We start from the raw sequence: 25,930 nt of genomic DNA, 5'->3' as shown, positions 1-25,930 counted from the left end.
GTTGACATTTGCCTGGCTCTGGTTCCGAGTAGATTTACTGTTGTTGTTTGGTGTTGTGGTTCTCACAAGCCTCCGTTGTTTATCATGTTGTGTCGGTCATAGTCGGTCGTGGTCGGTGTTGTCAGTTGTCATTGGTCTGTCGTCCAACTCGTCCTTGTGTTTTACCCGGTGGTGCGTGCTCCACCGCCGGCGGCTTCCCCGCCTGGCGGCTCCGATCCGCAGCCCAAGGCGTTCCTGCAGTTGGTTTTGGTTACAACAGTGTTGGCGGCGCCCACGCTAATACCCAGTAACCGATGGACCTCGTCCACCATTTCACAGTCCCCAACTCCCTTCACTGCCAAAAATTGAATCACTCCTTGTTGTTCCCGCTTACTCACCTGCATGTTCGATAGTGGATGATAACTTGTGTGACCATCTTCTCTTTGGCATGAAACCACACTGGCGCTATGTAACATCAAACAGTGTGTACACATCAGTCTCTCTACCAATAGATGGAGCCACCATACCCGCAATTATGTGGTGCCACCTTACGTGTGAGGCAAAGGTAGACACACTGATCAGGTTTCATTCGAACGAACCTCATACGTAATTCTTGTTGTTCAGACTGCTGTACATTTTTTGTTCAGGGCCCAATGAGGGCATATTATATCATACAAACCAATAGCCTATAAAACTGAAGATGAAATTACAACTGAGGCTTTTTCATATATATTGGCTCTTGTCCCACCATCCAACATAGCAATAACAGATGTACTTACCTTAATACAATTATCGGCCTGGAGCAAATGGTGACAGCTTTCTCATTTCATTTACAGATCTGTTGATCTGTGTAAGCAAGAAATACACTGAAAACTGAGGCTGCATAAATGCAGTAATTTCCAAAAACAGAAACCTCAATGAGTTGACAAATGTTGTCAACAGAAAAATTATAGCTTACATTAGATGAATTTGACATGACTTCACTGATGAAGGTGCCAAACAAGGAAATTGATGACACAAAGATATACCTGGATATCATAATAATGAACATGTTCAATTTTTCCTATAGTGCAGCTGCCATAAAGTTTTTCATCTCCCATCACTACATAGTTTAGCTTCAGTTCCACTCAGATGATAACCTCCAAAAAAAGTACATAAGTAAAAGACTTATATATAATGGTAACATCAGTAGTTTCATGAGCCCACTTGAATTCATTTCCTTGCTCAGCAAAAAACATTTTACTTACAATTGTTTTGATACTGATTGCAATTACTGCTTGGATGTCTTTTGGCCAGAGGCCACTAATGCTAAAGAAGCAGAAACATACAACCAAGTGTAGTTGCATCAATAATGATATTACACTTCCTAGAAAGAAACTGTAACTATTCCAGTAACGATAAAAGGCAATACAAATCCCAACTAAAACCTACCTTTAATACTTACTATAAGCATCAAAAATTTTGTTGACTACAACCAGAAGTTATTATATTGCTACCAAGTTTCAAATGCAAATAACTTACTGTTGATACATAGAGTATAATTAACAGTTTTACAGCAATAAGGTGGCAAACAGTACCATAACTTTAGTGTGAACCAGAATCAAAGTCTTAAAAATACCAGCATAAAACTGCAATATTTTGAAAAGGGTAGATTGCTACTAACCTTATAAAGGAGATGTTGAGTAGGAGGCAGGCACAACAAAAGACTGCTAAAAATGTGAGCTTTCGACCAAAAGTCTTTTTGTTGCGCCTGTCTGCAACTCAGCATCTCCTCCATATGTTGAGTAGCAATCTATCTTTTTCTGGATGTAAACAAATCTACTCACGAAGTGGCGGCAAGAAAACACACGCACATAAAAGAAGGTTACACTTATGCAAGCTTCCAGAGCCAGTGGCTCCTTCTTCCAACAGAAAGGCTGAAGGAGATGGAAGAGGGGTGAAGATTTGGGAAAAGGGGTAGACTTCAGAGAAGCCACCCAGAACCGCAGGTCATGGAGACGTACCGGACGGGATGAGAAGGAAAGACTGATTGTTGGGGACTGCACCAGAAGAAATTTTAAAACTTTATCTCCTGAAGGCAAGCAACGGCCAGTCATTCTTTTTGTAATTTTATAATCAAACAATGGAAACTCCAGATAGGAATTCAACAATGTAAGTAAAGACAGATTGCTACTTACTGTAAAGAAGACATGTCAAGTTACAGACAGGCATGATTAAAAAAAACACTCACATATAGCTTTCAGAAACAGCCTTCATCACTAAACACACACACACACACACACACACACACACACACACACACACACACACACACCTCATGACACACACACAAAAGCACAAGCATGCACACCTCATGGACACACGACCGCCAACTCCAGCATCTTGGGCTGGAATGCAACATCACGCGGGATGCAAGCAGCAATCTGGAGAGTCTGGGGAAGGGGAAGGGATGGTAGCGTTCGGGTGGCGAGAGAGGCGAACACTGTCTGGTGGAGTATGCTGGGACTAGACTGCCAACAGGTGCAGTATCAGGAGGTTGTGGGGCAGGGAGGTGGGGAAATAGGGAACAAAAAAGGAGAGGAGTGTGGAAAGGCGGGCAGATGCGTTAGCAGAGGGCTGCAAATAAACAGGGTGGGAGACGAGAATAAGGAGACGACAGGATAGAGGGGTTGGAAACTGTTGGGAGGAGCTATATGCGAGTGTCTTAATCATGCCTCTCTGCAATTTGACATGTCTTATTTATGGTAAGTAGCAATCTACCTTTTCATATATAGGTCTTTAAATATGTCTGCTTGTGTCTGTATGTGTGGATGGATATGTGCGTGTGTGCGAGTGTATACCTGTCCTTTTTTCCCCCTAAGGTAAGTCTTTCCGCTCCCGGGATTGGAATGACTCCTTACCCTCTCCTTTAAAACCCACTTCCTTTCGTCTCCCCCTCTCCTTCCCTCTTTCCTGATGAGGCAACAATTTGTTGCGAAAGCTTGAATTTTGTGTGTATGTTTGTGTTTGTTTGTGTGTCTATCGACCTGCCAGCGTTTTTGTTCGGTAAGTCACCTCATCTTTGTTTTTATATTTAATTTTCATATATTATTAATTTTATAATTAGATAATTTGTAGAAGTGACTGATGAGATATGTTTTGGATTTTCTTTTCATTTGGTGAGGATTCCCAGTTTCTTATTTTATGCCAGACAGGAGCTTGTTGTAGACATTTGCATCAAAGCACGTAACTGCATTCTGAACCACAGACAAGGACTTAGTCTACATGTTGGTAGCCCTTTTATTTCAGCCAAACTTCAGATCAGCTACATAAGAGGCAATTTCCACTGAAAAGTTCTCTGAATGTTAAGGGATGATTTTTCAAAACTTACTTGTTACTTGCGAAATCAACAATGAAGATATTTGCCCTGTGATCTGATGCAGCCAACTTTTCTCCAGCATCTTCAAATGCAATATGTACAAAGCGAATCTGCTGACTTTCTCCATGAGATCCAGGGATTGTGTGATGTATCTGCAGTATAGGTCTATATTGGAACAGACATTAATAATACATGAATATTGTTTACAATCCTTCTGAACATAGTACACCACAATAGAACGTACTAACAGCTAATAACAATGAAACCGGTTCTTATACAAAAATAAATGAAAAAAACAACACAAAGACTTAAAAGCAGAATTACTGAACAATGATCCCAATTATTTACACTGGATAACACAGGCAGCTCTGGTTCTTTAACAGTAATCAAATTATTAGCCCTCTTTCAGCTCTGTCTGTTGTCAAATAATATACATTAAATACATCAACGAAAATAATCATTTTTGAAAATATATGTAATTGGATAGATAAAAGTGGAGGCAGGAGAAAATGCATGTAAAGGTATTGACATTTTCAGACTTTCGGAGCCAGTGGCTCCTTCTTCTGTCGAAAGGGTTGAAGGGGAAGGAAGACAGGTGAAGGAAAATGATTGGTGAAGTTTAGGAAATGGGAGAGTTCAGAAAAGTCACCCAGAACCCTAGGTCAGGGGAGACTTACTGGACGGGATGAGAAAGACTGACTTGAGTTAAGAAGAGCAGAAAGCTAAGTGCATCGTATATAGTAGACAGGGGAGGGGTGAATTACACAGGTCAGAAAATAATAGATATAGAAAACTAAAAACGGAAGAAAGAAATTGTTACTGACAAGAAATGATAGATTTAAGAAATTAATGTAAATTGTGGCCATGTGGGTGGCAAGAACCAGGGACATGTTGTAACACCAGTTCCCACAGGCAGAGTTCCGTGAAATAATCAAGATGGCACATGTGGTGAAACAGACACTGAGGTCACGACTGTCATGTTGTAGAGCATGCTGTACAACAGGATACTGTATGCAGCCAGTATACACCCTCTGCCTATGCCCACTCATTCTAACTGATAACTTGATGGTATTCATGCCAATGTAAAAGCACAAACAGTGTTTACACAACAACCAGTACACATATGGCTCTCCCTTTGACAGTACGTGTTCTGCCAGTTACAGGGCAAGTGTGGGTGGTGGTAGGAGGGTACAAAGTGCAAATCTTACAGTAGGGACAGTCACATGGGTAGGAGCTTTAGGGCAGGGAAATGGGTGCAAAAGGAGCACAGGGTCTGAGAGGGTATTGTGCAGGTTAGGAGGGCAATGAAAAGCTATTCTAGGAGGGCTGCACAAAATATCAGACAGAATGGACCTCATTTGAAAGCATTATTTTAGGAAGTCAAAGGCCTGACGAAATAGCTCACCTATCAGATTCACAAGTGATCATAAAGTGCAGGATTTCACGACCAGTATTTGCACACTTGGTGAATTTTACTTTATAGACATTAGCCTATGGTCCATTACTTCTATGCTAAAATTTTGTCACCTAATGCTGAAGGTGCCATCAGAAGCTATGAGGATTCTGATAGCAGTTTCAAACTTAAACAAGCTCAGCAAGCCAAGCAGTTTACATGCATCCAGCAACAGTCAGGTCAGGTAACAATGAGTGACAAGAAATATACTTCTAAGTTGTTTTTTTTTTGGAGGTATCAGAATTACCAGGATTGGATGTGATGGCCTGGGAAATCTGCTTTTGAGATAGGCCAGAAGGGTAATTACAAACAGTGAAGGCTGAGGTGAAAATAGTGGTGTAGAGAGTCTGCATCTGAACAAATACATTTGCCTTGAATGTCAAGGCTGTACGGGAAGGAACATCTGACATGGAAAGGAAGGGAACTGTCAAAATGGACTTACAGTTGTTTGTTAGTAGATTTAATGTGAAAAAAAGTGTGTTGCTGACCCTCTGTGAGGATGAGATCAACATCTAGGAAAGTGGCATGGGATTCAGAATACGACCATGTAAAATTTAATTGGGAGAATGTATTTAAGGATTACAAGAACTTAAACAGTTCAGCCTTACCTTGAGTCCACACAGCAAAGATGTCATCAATGTATCACTACCAAACCAGAGGCTAAAGGCTTATGGATCCCATGAAAGGCTCCTCCAAGTGACCCATGAAAAGGCTGGCATAGGAAGGAGCAATCCTGGTTCCCATAGCTATGCTCCTGACCTGTTTGTATGTCTGCACCTCAACGGTAAAGCATAAAGCATAAAGTTGATTAAGGTGAGCAGGAAGGATGTCATAGGGAATCAGTTGAGTGCTGACTGAGGATATGGCAGCAGCAGACAGACCATGTACACGGGCGATGTTGATCAACACCTTAGACAAAGTCTCCTATATTAACAACACCAATCATTTCCCAGATCGTCTGAAATCTGTGCCTGTTGCACTCTCACCACACATCTTGCTTATTACCAATGATGCCACCTCCCTCTACACCAACATCCTGTAGTGTTTCGAGAATTTACACGTAAATTCTGGAACCACTCAACCTTCTGCCATCTCGAACATGCAATATTTTAAAGATAAGTGTGAGAGAGAGCCTATTTACTGCACAACATGTCTGTGTGTGCAGGATTGACGTATCATGAGAAGACAGGAGCTGCGGCACAGACAAGTGTTTGCCACAAGTGCCACAGACGCTGTTGGAGAGGACACGGAGTAATTAAATGTTACTCTTTGCTGTGTTAGTGAATGTGATTGTTGTAAAAAAAAATAAATAAATAAAAATAAAAAAATAATAATAATAATAAAATAAAATTTAAAAAAAAATGAACATTTGACTATAGACTTTTAACTTACTTCATATATTAGCTCTGAACGAAGCAAGATGCTGGGGACGACTATAAATTATTTAGTTGTTAAAACCAGGTAATTGTAATTATGTTTAATTTTATCTAATGGTTATCATCATAGTTGACTTACAAGAATTTGTATGTTTATGTGAAAATTGTGGGGATGAAAATATACCTGAACTGAACTGAAAGTAAGAGGTTACCAAGTTATTTCTAGTGAGAGAGAGAGAGAGAGAGAGAGAGAGAGAGAGAGAGAGAGAGAGAGAGAGAGAGAGTATTCATTAGTTCCTCTAACCAGCATTATTTCTTCGGAGAAGAAGTTGTGGACATCGACACAGCCGCATATCCAGAGAAGAGGATCGGCTAAAAGTTTCAAGTAAGTCAACTGTAGTAAGAGGAGCATGAAGTTCGCAATCCAGCTTTGCACCGCTTCTCTTGTCTCCGAAACCGTTAGAATCCCCCGTGTACCTTAAAGTAATAAGAAAGTGCCATGAATATTTGCATACTGCAATGGATCGACATCTGATGCTTGCCAAAGCAGAAGCACATAAAGTCTGTAGCAAATGTAGTCAGTGCACATACAAACTATAAAAAGAAGTTTCAACACTGGGCTTAAGGAACACAAGGGCAACTGTCATCTGGGAAACACAGATAAATTGGCAGTAGCAGATCATGCACCAGAACCATACAACTGCATGACTCTCTGATATTACAGTTTTTTCAAGATCCTGTCATTACTATGCTACGATGCACAGAGTGGCCACAGATATTCAAAAGTACAAACAACTTTAACAGAAAATAAGAAGGATTGAAATAGACAAACTGAGAGCCTTGGTGGTAAATAAAGGAAACAGTGTCAACTCTCTCCCATTACAAGATCCATAACACATGTCAGCACAACTCTGCTATCTGAGGCAATGGTCTACTTATGTCATGACCTGACTGTTGCATGGGCACCTTTAAACAGCTTGGCTTTCTGAGCTCGTTTATGTTGGAAACTGTTATCAGGGTCTTAATAGCCTCTGATGGTGTCTTCAGAATTAGGAGACACAATGTTAGCACACAAATAAATCACAGACCACGGGCTAATGTCCATAAAGAAAAATTCAGCAAGGATGCAAATACCGGAAATGAAAGCCTGCATTCTCTGATCACTTATGTATCTGTTAAGTGAGGCATTTACCAACCATTAACCCAAGAATTCAGTGGTGGTCACCACATACAACACATTGATAAGAAGCCAAGACGCTTACCTGGTTATGAGACGGGCACTGCAAGCAAAATGTTAAAAACATTTATTTGCTGCCAAATGCCAGAAAAGATTCTTGTCTTAAATTTATCATTTCAAACAATAGAACTCTGGGTTGGAATATCAACAAAAAAGGAAAAACATAGACTTCTACTCACCATAAAGACGACATGTTGAGTTGCAGATAGGCACAATGAAAAGACAGTTATACATTTAGCTTTCAGCTAAAGCCTTCTTCAGAAAAGGAAACACACACACATGCATTCACACAAGAAAGCACACCTCATGCTTTCCGGTCTGAGTTACTAGAGATGGTGGTCAAGTGTGTGTGTGTGTGTGTGTGTGTGTGTGTGTGTGTGTGTGTGTGTTTCCTTTACTGAAGAAGGCTTTGGCTGAAAGCTAAATGTGCAACAGTCCTTTCGCTGTGGATGTCTGCAGCTCAATATGTCACCTTCACAATGAGTAGCAAACTATCTGTTACCTTATATTATCATTTTAGAGTGTAATTATAAATTTTAACAATAAAAATTTAGCATTATTAATATAATTACAGAATGAATGTAATAAAAAATATTTCAGCTGAGCTGACATTAAATTGCAGTCATGACCAGAGAAGAAGTATAATTTTCCAAATCTTCATTTATATTTACATATAGAGTCATGAAACATAATACATGGAAAAAGGAAAGTCATAAGATTGGCCTACCCATCTTTCTGAGCTGTCTTCAGCTGGAATACTTGTTTCAATACACCATTCGAACGAGGAGCAGCCTTCAGATCAAGATTCATGACTGGAAAAAATGATCCTTTTGAAGCACATTAAAAACTGATAGTATTTGTGTAAATATTATGAATACAGCATTGTGTATCTAAATGGAATACTGCTACAAGGTAATATAAATTCTTGTTATGGAAAACACCAGAAAGATTCTTTTCCCTCTTAATACCCCACAAGCATTTAAGAGACTCTTGTAAAAAGAGCATACGAAAACAAAAAACATTACAAGAATTTTCTTCACACTAACACAATCATTTTAAAGGGCCTATTCTTTGACTCTACAACAGGAGGAGGAAAAATAGGAGAAGGGTTTATTCGGCATTATTAAATATGTACCCATTCTAAAAAGAGTATTATCACTGTTATCACTGTTGGACAAATATTGTGGATTGAACTGATTGCGTTTTTATTTCCAAACAAATCATCCCAACATTTATCTCAAGTGATTTCGGAAAATGGCAGAAAACTTAAAACAGTGATATCTTGATGCATTTCCATACAGTGGCAAGTTGCAGTCCATCCACAATAGCACAATTTGTCTCATAGAGCAAGGAAATCCACAAATCTGTTACAATTTTATTAAATTTATTAGCGAACCAGAAGCTGTAAATATTTGAATCTGGGCTGCTAATAAATTTCATAAAATTGTATCTTTTTGAGGGATTTCCTACCTCTACAAAGTAACTATGGATGACGGAAGGGGCTTAGAAAATTGATTCTTATATGTCCACTGAATAACTGTTGTCATGGTTCATTTGGCAGATACTAGATGAATACCTGTTTTGGAAATAGGTAGATAAGTAGTGCAAAATGTTGGTAGAACGTGGAAATCATTTAGAAACAGGGGTCAATGAAAAGACCGCTATAGAATGGGCTGGAAGAAATGGATTCCACAGTGTTTCCTATAACAAACACTGTTTCTCCTACTGGAATATCATGCATTATTTGCCAATATAACTGGAAGTTTTCACAGCATATCAGTAGTGGGATGGTTGTACTGAAAGGTACCAGTTAGTCTGTCAATAAAAATACTATCAAAAAACTACACTTCAACATCACAATTTTTACTTTTATACAGTCTCAATTGCAATTAATAATTTTGCAGGATCATAGTTTCAGTCCATTGTAGTCATCAGCAGAGATGGTAAAAAAAGTAACTATCTTACAATAACACAAATGGAGTGGTCATATAGCACAATAACAATACAATTTTAAAACTTAAGTTACAGTACGAGATATTGTGTAATGAGTACAAGTGTGTTACACTGGGGAGACTGGCAGGAATTTCTCTACACATTTCAGGCAACTCATGTACATGCAGAATAAGACCACATTTGGCTGGTTGGTTGACTGGGACAGGGGGAGGATGCAAGGGACCAAGCAACAAGACCATCAGTCTCTCAGTCTGAGAGACGTCCACAGAGAATGTTTCCTGCTAGTCAGGAGGTTCATAACAGTAAAAGCAAGAAGGCTAAAAACTTAATGTATATCTTTTGTACTGTCAAGAACAAAAGCAAGATGAAAGAAATAGGGCAGTCAGCAGATGGACAAACACAGGGTTCTGCAAGTGACAATAAATGTCCCACCCACAGCTGTCCCACCCCTGACCCACTACAGTCAAGAGCACCCACCACTCAACAGAGTGAGACACCTAGAATGGAAAACAGGGTGTGCCAGGAAGGAGACAAATTAAATCTAAAATCAATTAAAACGAGCGAAAGAGGTTGAAAGAGTAGCCTGGTATAGGGGTTAGGGTCGGGGAACCCGCACACCTAGTGTACAGCAGCGGGAGATGCGCCATTCCCATCCAGCCCTCCCCTTCCCTGCTCCAGGGGTAGATTAAAACCTTATACCTAAGAATAAAAACTACTTTCACAGAGAAAACTGAGAACCAGATCATCCATCCATGAATCGTCCCCCGATATTAGAGGCAATAAGTCCGGAAGTCTATACTTAGCACAGTGGGGGAAAAATGGGGGGGGGGGGGGGCATTCCACGAAAACACGAGCTACTTTCAGTAAGGCTCCACAAGTACAATGTGGGGGTTACTCATTACACAAAACAATGGTTAACATGATATGATCAATGTGGAGACAACATAGGACTGTGGATTTACTCTAGGAGAAATAGAAGGAAGAGCACCACGTTGCAGTAGGTTCCTTGACTGTGCAGAGTTTACTACATGGGGCAACAGCCCACCAGTTCCAAGTGAGCAGAGATCTCAAATGCACCTGCAAATTCCCACATGGGATCAGTAAAGCAAGTGGGGAGAGAGTAAGTGCTCCTGTAGCCAAATAGTTGACCAGTTCATTCCTCAGAATATCCACATGACTTGGGACCCAGAGAAAGTCAACTGAAGAGGCAGCATGACAAAAGTCAGCTAGCAGATCATGAATAGCGAAGACCAAAGGATGGCATGAATAGCATCAATTGACAACCTGGAGATTGCTCATTGAGTCTGTACACATTAAAACGCAGTCAAGGGAGCTCTTTTAATAAAATGTGCTGTCAGTTTTGCCACAAACATACTACAGGGAAAAATTCTCCATATCACCAGGAGAAGTAAAAGCAACCCCACCTGATCTACAGTTTTAGAGCATCATTGTAAAAGACTGGTAGCATCCTGTAACTCCTGAAGAACCTAACGTAACAGACACCAAAAACTCATGAGGATAACTGAGACTTTAGGACCTTGGAAGAGATCAGTCCTAATCCATAGCCTGACATACAGGAATTCACGGGAAAACATGTGGAGCATAGTCCAGGGAGAGGAGATGGAGATCTTGGCAGATGAAAGTGAAGCGCATTCCAACTTTTAATCCCATTCAAAGATGGGTAGCAGGACGAGGACACCCTTCATAGGCAAAGAGAATGGGATATAAAAGTTGATCAGGAAGTTGTTAAATGGTGATTGCATAGGCGGCCAAGAGCTGGTACCATTGAATCTGAAGAGGAAACAGCCCCACCTCAACAAGGAGAATGCCTATGGGACTAGTCCAGAAGGCACTAGTCATCAGATGCACAATGCTGAAGGAGCTGCTGAGCTACATGTCTGGCAACCATAGTTCACTCGGGACAAAATCATGAGCCAGTAAATACAGATAAGAGTAACATGAACCTTGCTGCAAGATGTTTGGGCAAGAAAGCAGACCCCTTTAAGGTTGCACATGCAGCTAGTCTTCAGGCGACAAATATGGACAGCCAGGTAAGCTTTTTACTGAAAACAACGCCCAAGAAACGGACTGTGCTTCAACTTCCAAGTGCTGAGTACCTAAATAGAGTTCAGGGTCAGGATGGACCATGGTACAGCAGCAGAAATGCAGGGCCCACATTTTTGTATGGGCAAAATGGAAACCATGGAAAAGAGCACATGCAGAGGCCTACAGGGTGGCACCTTCGAGATAGCATTCAGAAGCGGCTACGTAAGGGAGCAGCATCAAATGCAAAAATCATCAACATACAACACAGAGGTGACCAGTGGCCCAACAGAAGTCATTCATACAGAGTCCTGTGGGATGCCATTCTCTTGGACCCGTGGGGAGCTGAATGAAGTGCCGACAGTGGGACAAAGCCTCACAAATAAAAATCGGTATATGGCCTCTAACACCACTGTCATGGACAGCGAATAAATTGTGATGATGCCAAGAGGTGTCACATGCCTTACTCAGGTCAAAAAGGACTGTGACAATGTGCTGGCATTTAGAAAAATGCCTGACTCATTGTTGCTTCCAACCTAAACAGATGGTTGGTTGTGGTCATCCCTGCTGAAAACCACACTAATGGAGAGGCAAAAGGCCACGAGATTTGAGGACCAACATAATCTGCGGGCAACCAACCTTCCAAGCTGCTTACAGAGTGAGTTGGTCAGACTAATCACCCAGCAAATGTCGAGAGACATTGGGTTCTTGCCTGGCTTAAGGATTGGGACAACTATCCTATCTTGCCATTGAGAAGGTTGATTGGTTGGATTAAGAGGGGGTAAGGGACCAAACTACGAGGTCATCTGACCCTTGTTCCGAATAAAACAATGCCACAAGTGTGAGAATAATACAAACGAGACTGACAACGCAAAACGGAATGAAAGAAAAAAATCACAAGAACAATGAAGGGCGACATGTAAATGGGCAAAAGGGGACAAGAAAACCACAGAAACGCAAGAAATGGGATGAAGAGATTAAAACAACAAAGCAGATCACCATGGCGGGCTGACCATGAGAATAAAAAAGGAGAAGCCAGCCACTCAAACACATTAAAACCTCCACCCTAGAAGCACTAGGGTGGAGAACACAGAGGTGTGAAGGACATGTGCTAAAACTTAGATCAAATGATAAAACCAACCCTCACGAATAAAACGTAAAACTAAATCAACCAATGAAGCATAAAATTAGCGGCAACGAGTCCGGCAACCTAAGATTTGGTCGCAGGGCAGTCAAAGTGGGACAATGCACCAGAATATGGGCCATTGTCAACCGGGGTACCGCACCAACACTCAGGCGGGTCTGCACGGCGCAGGAGGTAACCATGGGTCGCCCAAGAGTGGCCAATGCGGAGACGGCAGAGGACAACCGATTCCCTGAGAGAGGCCTGCATGCAAGTCTTCCACACATTCGTAGTCTCCTTAATGAATACATTGCAGACATTGGGCAAGGAATGCTGCACAAAATAGCCTCAGTGAATGTACGCAAAGCCAACACGGGCATCAGCCATCGAGCCATCAGTGTAAACCACTTCAGAGCCCAGGAACATGTCAAGAATCGACAGGAAGTGACAGCAGAGAGCGGCAGGAGTAACTGAGTCCTTAAGGTCATGTGAAAGGTCCAGACGAATCTGCAGCCTAGGTGTACACCATGGAGGTGTATGCGGATGGACCTGCATGGGAGATGGTAAAGGGAAGGACTCCAGTTCAGACAAAAGGGATCACACGCGAACTGCAATCGTTAGCTCTGACCTGGGAGATGAACTGCTGCAGGTGGAAAAAGGAGACAGTAATTTAGATGCTCAGGAGAACTAAGAATGTGTGCAATGTAACTGGTGAGCAGTTGAGCACATCAGATCCACAATGGAGGGACTTTAGCCTCAACCAGGACCCTGCTCACTGGACTTGTTCTAAAAGCTCCCCATCGCTAGGCGAATGACACAATGGTGCACTGGGTCGAGTACACATAACATTGAGGGCGTCGCCAAACCATAAACCAGACTACCATAGTCAAGGCGGGATTGAACAAGGGCTTTGTAAAGCTGCAGCAGAGTGGAGCGATCTGCACCCCAGTTGGTGTTGCTCAGGCAGCGGAGGGCATTGAGGTGCTGCCAGCACTTCCGCTTAAGCTCATGAAGGTGAGGTAGCCAAGTCAATCGGGAGTCGAAAACCAGTCCTAAGAATTGATATGTCTCCACTATAGTGAGTGGATCATCATGAAAGTAAAGTTCTGGTTCTGGATGAATGGTGCGAGGCTGACAGAAGTGCGTGAAACACGACTTTGCGGCCGAAAACTGGAAGCCATTGGCGAGAGCCCATGATGCGCTTTGTGGATGACTCCCTGTAGGCACTGCTCCGCAACACCAGTACTGGTGAATCAGTACAAAATGCAGACGTTGTCTGCATACAGAGAGGGTGAGACAGATGGCCCTACAGCTGCTGCTAGACCGCTGTTGGCCACTAAAAATAGCGGTACATTCATTACAGAGCCCTGCGGGACCCCATTCTCCCTGATATGGGGGGAACTGTGGGATTGGACATGGAAAGCACGGATCGACAGGAAATTCTGGACAAAAATCGGGAGCGGTCCTTGGAGACCCCACCCATATAATGTGGCAAGGATATGATGTTGCCAGGTGGTGTCATACGCGTTTCGTAGATAAAAAAAGATGGCAACAAGGTGTTGGCGTCTGGAATAGGCTGTTTGGGTAGCAGACTCGAGGGACACAAGATTATCAGTGGTAGAGCGCCCCTGGCGGAAGCCACCTCTGACATGAAGCCAGTAGGCCACGTGACTCCAGGACCCAACCCAACTGCCGACACACCATACATTCCAGCAGCTTACAAACAATGTTGGTGAGGCTGATGGACCCATAGCTATCCCCTTCAAGTGGGTTTTTAAAGGATTTGAGCACCGGTAGGATGCTGCTCTCCTGCCATTGCAATGTAAAGACATTGCCACACCAAATCTGGTTGAAGATGACAAGGAGATGGCGCTTGTAGTCAGACAAGAGGTGTTTAATCATCTGACTGTGGATCCGATCTGGCCCACGAGCTGTGTCGGGGCAATGTGCATGTGCGCTGAGGAGCTCCCACTTCATAAATGGGGCCTTATAGGGTTCACTGTGGCATGTAGTGAACGAGAGGACTTTCCTTTCCATCCACCATGCGCAATCGCATTTGCGTCAGAACATAGCATGCCATTGATGTTAACACCAGGGATACCTGTTGGGGTCTGGTACCTAAAAAGATGTCTGATCTTTGTCCAGACTTGGGAAGGTAACGAATGGCACCCAATAGTCGACATGTACCTCTCCCAACACTCCAGTTTCCATTGTTTTATAAGCTGGTGTACAGGGGCACAGAGCCGCTTAAAGGCTATCAGATGCTCAAGGGAAGGTGCTGCTTATGTTGCTGTAGAGCTCACCGATGCTCCTTAATTGCCTCAGTGACTTCCGGCAACCACTAAGTGTCTTTCAGTGGGGGCACCCTAAAGACCAAGGATTCCTGTTTTCTGCCACAGAAACGATTGTGGTAGTCACCTGCTCAACCATCACATCGATGTTACCATGTGGGGGAGACTCAACGGTGATGTCAGGTCACCTGCTGCCACCAACTTTTTGCCTGAAGAGTCTATATCCATTGTGTCTGAGGGTCTGGCGAGATCCAGGTCCTCAGCGGATGCCAGAAGCTCCACCCCATCCACAGACGCAGAGCTTGTAGGTAGCAGTGGTGTGGGTGCCACTGTAAGTTCCTTGGTCCTGGGGGTCTTCTTTTTTGATTTCTTGCGCTGTTACTTGGATTTCTCTGGCTGGGAGGATATGACTGAATCAGTCTCAGGGACTGAGGATGAGTGTGAAGCCCTACGAACAGCTGCTTTTGGGCTCTTCAGTCAACGGCAGGTGTCATCTTTCCCACTAGCAGAAACCTGGGAAGTGAGTGACCCAAGTGACCCCATCCTAGCGAGAGGAGTCGAAGCCTTACGCTTCTCTGTCTCAGAAGTGAGGACTGAAATCCCCAATGATTTTGGGGGGGGGGGGGGGGGGAGGAGTGTTGCTCCCAAAGTAAGTGGTGCGGAAGCAACAGAGAGGGAAGTGTGCCCCACCATCAAGGGGGCAGCTGTAGTCCCTGCTTCTGAGAGGCAACAGGAATTTAAGGAACTGATGGGGTGACAACTTGTCTCGTAGCGGCGGCATATGAGGAGCTCATAGCCACAGGATGTAGGCGTTCAAATTTCCTCTTAGCCTCAGTGTAGGTCAGTCGGTCCAGAGTCTTATATTCCATGATTTTCCTCTCTTTCTGTAAAATCCTGCAGTCTGGCGAGCAAGGTGAATGATGCTCTCCGCAGTTGACACAAATGGGAGGTGGGGCACATGGAGTATTGGGATGCGATGGACATCCACAATCTCGACACGTGGGGCTGGAAGTACAGTGGAAAGACAGATGGCCAAACTTCCAGCACTTGAAGCACCACAATGGGGGAGTGATATATGGCTTGACGTCACAGCGGTAGACCATCACCTTGACATCCTCGGGCAATGTGTCACCCTCAAAGGCCAAGATGAAGGCACTGGTGGCAAACTGGTTATCCCTTGGACCCCAAAGGACACGTTGGACAAAATGAACACCTCTTCGCTCTAAATTGGCGTGCAGCACGTCGTCAGAATGCAAAAGAAGATCCCTGCATGATGGTAACAGAAACATCCCCCAACATGCCACAAGCGAGTAATGCCCGTGACTGGGTAGAGGATGCTGTTTTTATCAAAACTGATCCAGAGCGCATTTTGGACAAGCCCTCCACCTCCCCAAACTTGTCCTCCAAATGCTACACAAAAAACTGAGGCTTCATGGACATGAAAGATTCCCCATTCTTGTACATACGAGGAAACGGGACAAATAAGCTTCACTGCCATCCTTAGCCTGGCATTCCTCCCATGGTGTGGCCAGGGAGGGGAACGACTTGGGGTCATATTTCTTGGCATTGAAGTTAGACTTTGCCTGCTTAGAGACTGCAGGCGGCGGACCACCAGCAAGAGATGACGTACTATGCCTCATGGCATTTCATTTGCCCTGATGCCACACAATCCGACCAGGGGCCCTCCCCACAGGCACCACTCAGCCGCAGCAAAGGCCACCTAGCAGGATGGCCATTGCCGGGAGTCCCCACGCCCCAGGGTGACGGCCATCTACTCCTTGGCATACGTGGGGAGTTAACTGTGCAGGCATCAGCAGGACGATCCCTGTGTTGTCAGGGGGCTACAACCAACCGGGTACATGGCGGCCCCACCGCAACGGACTGGCTACCATGCTGGATATGAGTTGCAAAGAAGTCCATGGTCATCGTTGCCACAGAAAGTGACACTGCATAGGCGTAGTGAAAAACGCACCCAGGAGGTGTTCTTGCCCAAGAGATGGAGAATGGGCTGGACTGCAATGCGATGACGAGAAAGTGGGCTAAAGATCTCAATGCACAATGGACACGATGCACCATGTAAGGCGCCCTTCCCAATTGGCTCGCTCTTCAGGAAAATTTTGAAAAATGTAGGTCAAACCTTACAGGGGACCCTCACATAAAGGCCAAAACGTGTGAGACTCCTTTTAGTCGCCTCTTACGACAGGCAGGGATACCTCGGGCCTATTGTAACTCCCAGACCCGCAGGGAGGTATTGAGAAGGGAGGCACCTTGGATATAAATACGGTTGAAGACCCTGAGGTGATGTTGCCTTTGGAGAACATTCAGGTATTGGTTCATCTGACTGTGGATTGAATCAGGGCCTGGGTTTGTGTCATGGGATGAGGCAAGATCCTGAAGTAGATCCCGGTCAGTGAAGGGTTTGTTACAGAATTCAGCTTGGTAAAGAGTCCAGCATAAGGGAATGTCTTCAACTTGTCACTTTTGCAGTAAATGTAGCCAGTAAGGAAGAGGATACCAACTCTCTCACAAAGAGGGTCACAAGTTGTTTTGCAAGAACCAATGAATCGATACAAAGACCATCCAGTAGGGCAAGACCTGGAAGAGATATTGGTTGTTGGTGGTCCATATGACCACTAAGAGCTTAACCCACATCTGAGATGATGAGACATATGTCCTCAGGGAGGAGACATAGTGATCCCATCATTACTTCTTATTGTGTTTGATTAGACAGCAAGCTTTAGCATGAAGTTGCTTAGAAGAGATACAGTTGGTCTGCAAAGGATGTCATTTGAATTGTTGCATGGCTCATTGGCAATTCTGAGTAGCTATTGCAATGTCTGACAGTGGCAGGGACCTGTAGACAGGGGAATAGAAGTTCCAGCGATATGAATTATCATGTCTGAGATATCTTGCACACTTCATCAATACAATCCAACAAAGAGGTGATGAATGTAACAGCAGAAGCATAGAAAGACCAGATGGCTCTGCGAAGTGACCAATGTGGTAATCGTTCGGTCTGGCAGTACAAAGGAAACATCAAGATCACCAGAAAGTAATCACCGTCACAAAGGTCCTCGTGTAGTGACCAGTACAGTGACTGATTAAGAGGGTTTATGGGGTCAAACAGCGAGGTCATCAGTCCGGTAGTTCTAAAGTTACTCACAGGAGAAAGTCAGTCCACTAAAAGTGGATGGATCCAGTCAGGGGAGGCAAATTATAAAATAATAAAGTTAAAACACACACAGTAAAAGGCATAAAAGATGAGACCAAATCTAAAAATTGGAAAAAAAGGGTGCTTTTCCCTGGAGAAGTGGTCACGGGGTCCCAGATCAAGACGAAATGAAGAGAGGTCCCAACCACAACCACCCTGCCCCTGCTCCAGGAGTAAAGCAAAACTGTATATCTGAAAAAAAAACCACTTTCACGGAGGAAACTGAGGACGAGTTCAACCACCTTTGAATCATCTCTAATATTAAAATTAAGGAATCTGGAAGACTATGCGTAGTATGAAGGGGCAAAAGAAGGGGACATTCCATCAATATGTAGGATACCGTCAGTCTGGCTCCACAACCACATCGTGGGGGTGATTTGTTACGCAGAATTCTGGTATGACCAATGTGTAGACAGGATAAAACAGTGGACTCCTTCCGAGAGCAGTGCAAGGAAGACTGCCAAACTGCAGTGGACTCCTTGATTGCGCGGAGTTTATTACTATGAGCAGTAGTGCACCAGATGTCATTCCACTTTTGGACAAAGAGATCTGACTTAGATCTGCAGCTGGAATCATGAAAGGGAAAAGGTGGAGGGGGGCATAAGTATCTACTTCTCTAGCCAAATAGTCAGCCAGTTCATTCCCTGGTGGCATGCCCATGTGACTTGGGACCCAGAGAAAGACAACTGAGCAGGTGGCACTGCCAAAGGCAGAGAGAAGGTCATGAATAGCAGAGGCCAAAGGGTGACGAGAACAGCATTGGTCGATAGCCTGCAGGCTGCTCATTGAGTCGGGAGAAATTACAACACTGTGGACGGAGACCTGAGAAACAAAATAGAGGTCTCTGTGAATGGCTAGAAGCTCTGCAGTGAACACACTATATGATTCCAGCAATAAATGGTGATCTAAGCCAGTAGGAGACGTGAAAGCATATCCCACCTTATTGATTGTCTTAGAAACAGCAGTGTAGAAGATAGTGGCCCCCTGGAACTCTGGAAGGATGGCACGTACAAGATGCCAGAAAACCATAGAGAAGACAGAGGCCTTAGGACCCTAGAATAGGTCAGTCCTAATCTGCGGTCTAGGCAGCATCCAAAGGGGGGGGGGGGGGGGGGGTATGGAAGAAAATATATGGGTGCATTCCAGTGGATGGAGATGGAGATCCCGACAGAGGGATGTGAGACGCATGCCAACCAGCAATCCCTCACATGGACAGGGTACATGGGATGGTCAGGGAATTGGCAAATGGCAATTGCGTAAGAAACCACGAGTTGGCTCCATCATATTTGTAGAGGGGGGATCCTTGCTTCAGTGAGGAGACTGTTGATGGGACTACTGCAAAAGGCACCAATAGACTAGACAAACTCCACAATAATGAACAGGGTCAAGTAGTTGCAGAGCCGTTGAACCATAAATCTGACTACCATAATCTACTCTGGACAAGACCAGAGCATGGTAAAGCTTGAGAAGAGTGGTACAGTCTGCACCCCAATATGTGTGTGGACCAGGAGGAGGAGAGCATTAAACTTCAGCATGCATGTAGTCTTTAGGTGGCGAATATGGGGCAGCCATGTCAGCTTTTTATCAAAAATAAGACCCAAGAAAAGGGACTGTCTTAAAACATCAAGGAGTCGGTTGCCTAAATGAAGTTCTAGATCGGGACGTACTGTGGGTCAATGACAAAAATGTGTAACTTATGTTTTGGAGGGAGAAAACTGGAAGCCAACGGAGATGGCTGATGCAGAGACACGTCAGATGGCACCTCGGAGCCAGCACTCAGCAGATGCTACCAATGGAAACTGCACCAAGAGTGGTGAGCCCCATTATTGGCATGTCCTGAAGCAGTAGGGCACTTCATCATCTGGGGAGGGGGGAGTGGCTCCCAGATGGAAGGTCGTAGGAACTGCAGGGGGAGGGGGAGGGGGAGGGGGATGGAGATGGAAGAGGTCAGAGGGCAGAGGGGAAGGGTAGAGAATGAGGTGAGAGGGAGAGGGGGGAGGGGAGAGGAGGAGTGAAGAAGGGGAGGGTAGAGGGTGACGGGAGAGGAAAGGTTGAGAGGGAGCAGAGAGAGGGAGTGGGAGCAAAGAGAGGGAGTGGGGGCGGAGAGAGGGAGTGGGGGCGGAGAGAGGGAGTGGGGGCGGAGAGAGGGAGTGGGGGCGGAGAGAGGGAGTGGGGGCGGAGAGAGGGAGTGGGGGCGGAGAGAGGGAGTGGTGGCGGAGAGAGGGAGTGGGGGCGGAGAGAGGGAGTGGTGGCGGAGAGAGGGAGTTGGGGTGGAGACGGGGAGTGGGGGTGGAGAGGGGGAGTGGGGGCGGAGAGGGGGAGTGGGGGCAGAGAGGGGGAGTGGGGGCGGAGAGGGGGAGTGGGGGCGGAGAGGGGGAGTGGGGGCGGAGAGGGGGAGTGGGGGCGGAGAGGGGGAGTGGGGGCGGAGAGGGGGAGTGGGGGCGGAGAGAGGGAGTGGGAGCGGACAAGGGGGAGGATGGGGGAGGGGATGGAAGGGGGAGGGAGCGAGGGCGAGGGGGAGGGGAGAAAGGGAGACGGAGGGCGAGAGGGCGAGAGGGAGAGACGGAGGGCGAGAGAGCGTGGCAGACGGCGGGACGAAGAGCAAGAGGGAGAGACGGAGGGCGAGAGAGCGAGACGGAGGGTGTGGCAGAGGGCGGGACGGAGGGCGGGGGAGAGGGCGGGACGGTGGGCGGGACGGAGGGCGGGGGAGAGGGCGGGGCGGAGGACGGGGCGGAGGGCGGGGCAGAGGGCGGGGCGCAGGGCGGGGCGCAGGGCGGGGCGCAGGGCGGGGCGCAGGGCGGGGCGCAGGGCGGGGCGCAGGGCGGGGCGGAGGGAGAGGCGGAGGGCGAGGCGGAGGGCGAGGCGGAGGGCGAGGCGGAGGGCGAGGCGGAGGGCGAGGCGGAGGGCGGGGGAGAGGGCGAGACGGAGGGCGAGGCGGAGGGCGGGGGAGAGGGCGAGGCGGAGGGCGGGGGAGAGGACGAGGGGGAGGGCGGCGGAGAGGGCGAGGGGGAGGGCGTGGGGGAGGGCGAGGGGGAGGGCGGGGGGAGGGCGGGGGGAGGGCGGGGGGAGGGCGGGGGGAGGGCGGGGGGAGGGCGGGGGGGGAGGGCGTGGGAGAGGGCGGGGGAGAGGGCGGGACAGAGGGCAGGGGAGAGGGCGGGAAAGAGGGCGGGGGAGAGGGGGGGACAGAGGGCAGGGGAGGGGGCAGGGGAGGGGGCGGGGGAGAGGGCGGGGGAGAGGGCGAGGCGGAGGGCGGGGGAGAGGGCGGGGGAGAGGGCGAGGCGGAGGGGGGGGAGAGGGCGGGGGAGGGGGAGAGGGCGGGGGAGGGGGAGAGGGCGGGGGAGAGAGCGAGGCGGAGGGCAGGGGAGAGGGCGAGGCGGAGGGCGGGGGAGAGGGCGAGGCGGAGGGCGGGGGAGAGGGCGAGGCGGAGGGCGGGGGAGAGGGCGAGGCGGAGGGCGGGGGAGAGGGCGAGGCGGAGGGCGGGGGAGAGGGCGAGGCGGAGGGCGGGGGAGAGGGCGAGGGGGAGGGCGGGGGAGAGGGCGAGGGGGAGGGCGTGGGAGAGGGCGTGGGAGAGGGCGGGGGAGAGGGCCGGGGAGAGGGCGGGGGAGAGGGCGAGGCGGAGGGCGGGGGAGAGGGCGAGGCGGAGGGCGGGGGAGAGGGCGAGGCGGAGGGCGGGGGAGAGGGCGAGGCGGAGGGCGGGGGAGAGGGCGAGGCGGAGGGCGGGGGAGAGGGCGAGGCGGAGGGCGGGGGAGAGGGCGAGGCGGAGGGCGGGGGGGAGGGCGAGGCGGAGGGCGGGGGGGAGGGCGAGGCGGAGGGCGGGGGGGAGGGCGAGGCGGAGGGCGGGGGGGAGGGCGAGGCGGAGGGCGGGGGAGAGGGCGAGGCGGAGGGCGGGGGAGAGGGCGAGGCGGGGGGCGGGGGAGAGGGCGAGGCGGGGGGCGGGGGAGAGGGCGAGGCGGAGGGCGGTGGAGAGGGCGAGGCGGAGGGCGGGGGAGAGGGCGAGGCGGAGGGCGGTGGAGAGGGCGAGGCGGAGGGCGGTGGAGAGGGCGAGGCGGAGGGCGGGGGAGAGGGCGAGGCGGAGGGCGGGTGAGGGCGAGGCGGGGGGCGGGGAAAGGGGGCGGGGGAGGGGGCAGGGGAGGGGGAGGGGGAGAGGGCGAGGCAGAGGGCGGGGGCGGGGGAGGGCAAGGCGGGGGGCGGGGGAGGGGGCGAGGAAGGGGGCGGGGGCAGGGGAGGGGGCGAGGGCGAGAGGGAGGGGAGAAAGGGAGACGGAGGGCGAGAGGGAGAGAGGGAGGGCGAGAGGGAGAGACAGAGGGCGAGAGAGCGAGACGGAGGGCGTGGGAGAGGGCGGGACGGTGGGCGGGGGAGAGGGTGGGACGGAGGGGGGGAGAGGGCAGGATGGAGGGCGGGGAAGAGGGCGGGGCGGATGGAGGGCGGGGAAGAGGGCGGGGCGGATGGCGGGGGAGAGGGCGGGGCGGATGGCGGGGGAGAGGGCGAGGCGGTGGGCGGGGGAGAGGGCGAGGCGGGGGGCGGGGGAGAGGGCGAGGCGGGGGGCGGGGGGAGGGGGGAGGGCGAGGCGTGGGGCGTGGCGGGGGGCGGGGGAGTGGGCGAACTGGAGGGCGGGGGAGAGGGCGAGGCGGAGGGCGGGGGAGAGGGCGAGGCGGAGGGCGGGTGAGAGGGCGAGGCGAAGGTCGGGGGAGAGGGCGAGGCGGAGGGCGGGAGAGAGGGCGAGGCGGAGGGCGAGGGAGAGGGCGAGGCGGAGGGCGGGAGAGAGGGCGAGGCGGAGGGCGGGGGAGAGGGCGTGGCGGAGGGCGAGGGAGGGCGGGGGAGGGTGAGGCGGAGGGCGGGGGAGGGCGAGACGGGGGGCAGGGGAGGGGGCAGGGGAGGGGGAGAGGGCGAGGCGGCGAGCGGGGGCGGTGGCGGGCGAGGCGGGGGGCGGGGGAGGGGTGGGGGTGGGGGCAGGGGAGGGGGCGAGGGCGAGAGGGAGAGGAGAAAGGGAGACGGAGGGCGAGAGGGAGAGACGGAGGGCGAGAGAGTGAGACGGAGGGCGAGAGAGCAAGACGGAGGGCGTGGGAGAGGGCGGGACGAAGGGCGGGGGAGAGGGCGGGACGGAGGGGTGGAGAGGGCGGGACGGAGGGGGGGGGAGGGCGGGATGGAGGGCGGGGCGGAGGGCTGGGCGGAGGGCGAGGGAGAGGGCGAGGCGGAGGGCGGGGCAGAGGGCGAGGCGGAGGGCGTGGCAGAGGGCGAGGCGGAGGGCGATGCGGAGGGCGAGGCAGAGGGCGATGCGGAGGGCGGGGCAGAGGGCGAGGCGGTGGGCGGGGGAGAGGGCGAGGCGGAGGGCGGGGGAGAGGGCGAGGCGGAGGGCGGGGGAGAGGGCGAGGCGGAGGGCGGGGGAAAGGGCGAGGCGGAGGGCGGGGGAGAGGGCGAGGCGGAGGGCGGGGAGAGGGCGAGGCGGAGGGCGGGGGAGAGGGCGAGGCGGAGGGCGGGGGAGAGGGCGAGGCGGAGGGCGGGGGAGAGGGCGAGACGGAGGGCGGGGGAGAGGGTGAGACGGAGGGCGGGGGAGAGGGCGAGACGGAGGGCGGGGGAGAGGGCGAGACGGAGGGCGAGAGGGTGAGGCGGAGGGCAAGAGCGCAAGGTGGAGGGCGAGAGGGCGAGGCGGAGGGCGGGGGAGAGGGCGAGGCAGTGGGCAGGGGAGAGGGCGAGGCGGAGGGCGAGAGACGAGGTGGAGGGCGAGAGACGAGGCGGAGGGCGAGATGGCGAGGCGGAGGGTTAGATGGCGAGGGGGAGGGTGAGAGGGCGGGGCGGAGGGCGAGAGGGGGAGGCGGAGGGCGAGACGAAGGGCGAGAGGGCGAGACCGAGGGCGAGAGGGCGAGACGGAGGGCGAGAGGGCGAGGCTGAGGGCGAGAGGGCGAGACGGAGGGCGGGAGGGCGTGACGGAGGGCGAGAGGGCGTGACGGAGGAAGAGAGGGCGTGACGGAGGGCGAGAGGGCGTGACGGAGGGCGAGAGGGCGTGACGGAGGGCGAGACGGAGGGCGCGCATGGTGTGGCGAGGGGCGAGGGGAGGGGGCGAGGGGAGAGGGCGAGGGGTAGGGTGAGGGGAGGGGGAGAGGGCAAGAGCGAGGGGAGAGGGGAGAGGACGAGGGGAGAGGGCGAGGGGAGAGGGCGAGGGGAGAGGGCGAGGGCGAGGGGGGAGGGCGAGGGCGAGGGGGGAGGGCGAGGGCGGAGGGCGTGGGCGAGGGGAGAGGGTGGGGGCGAGGGGGGAGAGCGAGTCGGGAGGGCGAGTCGGGAGGGCGAGTCGGGAGGGCGAGGGGGGAAGGCGAGTGGGGAGGCCGAAACGGGAGGGCGAGGGGGGAGGGCGAGTGGGAGGGCGAGGGGGGAGGTCGAGGGGAGAGGGCGAGTGGGGAGGGCGAAGGGGGAGGGTGAGGGGGGAGGGCGAGGGGGAGGGCGAGGGGAGAGGGTGATGGCGAGGGGAGAGGGTGATGGCGAGGGGTGAGGGTGATGGCGAGGGGAGAGGGTGATGGCGAGGGGAGAGGGTGATGGCGAGGGGAGAGGGCGAGGTGAGAGGGGAGAGGGCGAGGTGAGAGGGCGTGGGGAGAGGGCGAGGGGAGAGGGCGAGGGGAGAGGGCGTGGCGAGAGGGCGTGGCGAGAAGGCGAGGGGGAGAGGGGGAGAGGGGGAGAGGGGGAGAGGGAGAAAGGGCGAGTGGAGTGGGGAGGGGAGAAAGGGAGGGGAGGGAGGGGAGAAAGGGAGGGGGGAGAGGGGAGGAAGGGAGGGGAGAGAGGGGAGGAAGGGAGGTGAGAAAGGGAGGGGCGAAAGGGATCTGAGGGAGGGGAGAAAGGGAGGGGAGAATGGTAGGGGAGAAATGGAGGGGAGTAAGGGAGGGGAGAAATGGAGGGGAGTAAGGGAGGGGAGAAAGGGAGGGGAAATGGGAGGGGAGAAAGGGAGGGGTGAAAGGGAGGGGAGAAAGGGAGACGGAGGGGAGAGGGTGAGTTGGAGGAGAGAAAGGGTGACGGAGGGAGGAGGGCGAGAGGAAGGGAAGAGTTCGAGGGCGAGGAGAGAGAGGAGCTGGGAGGGGGAGATAGGGAGTTGAGGAAGGAGAGAGTAGGAGGAGTAGGGCAGAGGGGCAGGGGAGAGTGGGAGGGGAGATGGGGGAGAGGGGAGGGGAGAAGGTGAGTGGTGTGAGGAGAGGGGAAGGGGAGGGGGTGAGGGGTGGGGGGAGAGTGGGAGGGGAGAGGGGAGGGGGCTGCGATATGGAAGCGGTGGGAGGTGGAAAGAATGTAACAGAGGCAGAAGTTGAAGATAGTGACACTGGGTGGAGTCTCTCATACTTCTGGCAAGCCTCAGCATAAGACAGACGATCCAGAGATTTGTACTCTTGGATCTTTTTCTCTCTCTAGTAAGTTGGGCAATCCCACGAGCAAGAGGAGTGGTGGTCATGACAAGTGACACATACGGGTGGTAGAACAAAAGGGCAAGGGATTGCCTCATGGAGTCCCGGGTGGTAGAACACAAGGGATTCCCTCATGGAGTCAATGTCCACAGTCACCACAAGGAGGGTCAGCGGTATAGCGGGAAGACACAAAACAACCGAAAGTACCTCATGCATGGTGTGATGTACTGCTTTACGTCACATCTCTAGCACATAACCTTGTCCTTCTCTGGGTGGGTATCCACGTCAAAAGCCAGAATGAAGGCACCAATATCAGTGTGGTTATCTTGGCAACCCTTCTGCAAATGTCAAACAAAAGGAATGCCGCGTCACTCCAGATTAGCCCGGAGTTCCTCTTCAGTTTTCAGGCTGAGGTCACTATGAAAGTTCACTCCCTGGACCATATTCAGAGATTGGTGAGGAGTAATAGACACTGGGGCATTGCCAAGATGATCACAAGCATGAAGAGCAGCAGACTGGTCAGCAGA

The 25,930-nt window shown here is 50.9% G+C and overlaps 2 protein-coding genes across 5 annotated transcripts in view; both read right to left on the bottom strand.

Moving 5' to 3' along the window:
* LOC124797966 (TBC1 domain family member 31) overlaps positions 1-25,930 on the bottom strand; it is a 308,974-nt gene that overhangs the window by 271,620 nt on the left and 11,424 nt on the right. For all 4 annotated transcript variants that reach the window (XM_047261131.1, XM_047261132.1, XM_047261129.1 and 1 more), the window contains exons 2-3: positions 8,131-8,215; positions 3,350-3,502 (exon numbers count right to left, since the gene is read on the bottom strand). In XM_047261131.1, the coding sequence (XP_047117087.1) occupies positions 3,350-3,502; positions 8,131-8,213 (236 nt within the window). In that variant the 5' untranslated portion in view covers positions 8,214-8,215. The remainder of the gene's footprint in view (positions 1-3,349; positions 3,503-8,130; positions 8,216-25,930) is intronic.
* LOC124799124 (proline-rich protein 36-like) lies at positions 9,170-24,055 on the bottom strand. The gene is given in 5 exon segments (XM_047262662.1): positions 9,170-9,218; positions 20,709-21,298; positions 21,301-21,369; positions 21,372-21,470; positions 21,515-24,055. Coding segments are annotated over 5 exon segments (3,348 nt in total).

Source organism: Schistocerca piceifrons, chromosome 5 (genome assembly GCF_021461385.2).
Source record: "Schistocerca piceifrons isolate TAMUIC-IGC-003096 chromosome 5, iqSchPice1.1, whole genome shotgun sequence".
In the NCBI taxonomy this organism is placed as follows: Eukaryota; Metazoa; Arthropoda; class Insecta; order Orthoptera; family Acrididae; genus Schistocerca; species Schistocerca piceifrons.
The sequence above is the reverse complement of the archived record's forward strand: the minus strand, read 5'-3'. Positions and strand labels throughout refer to the sequence as shown.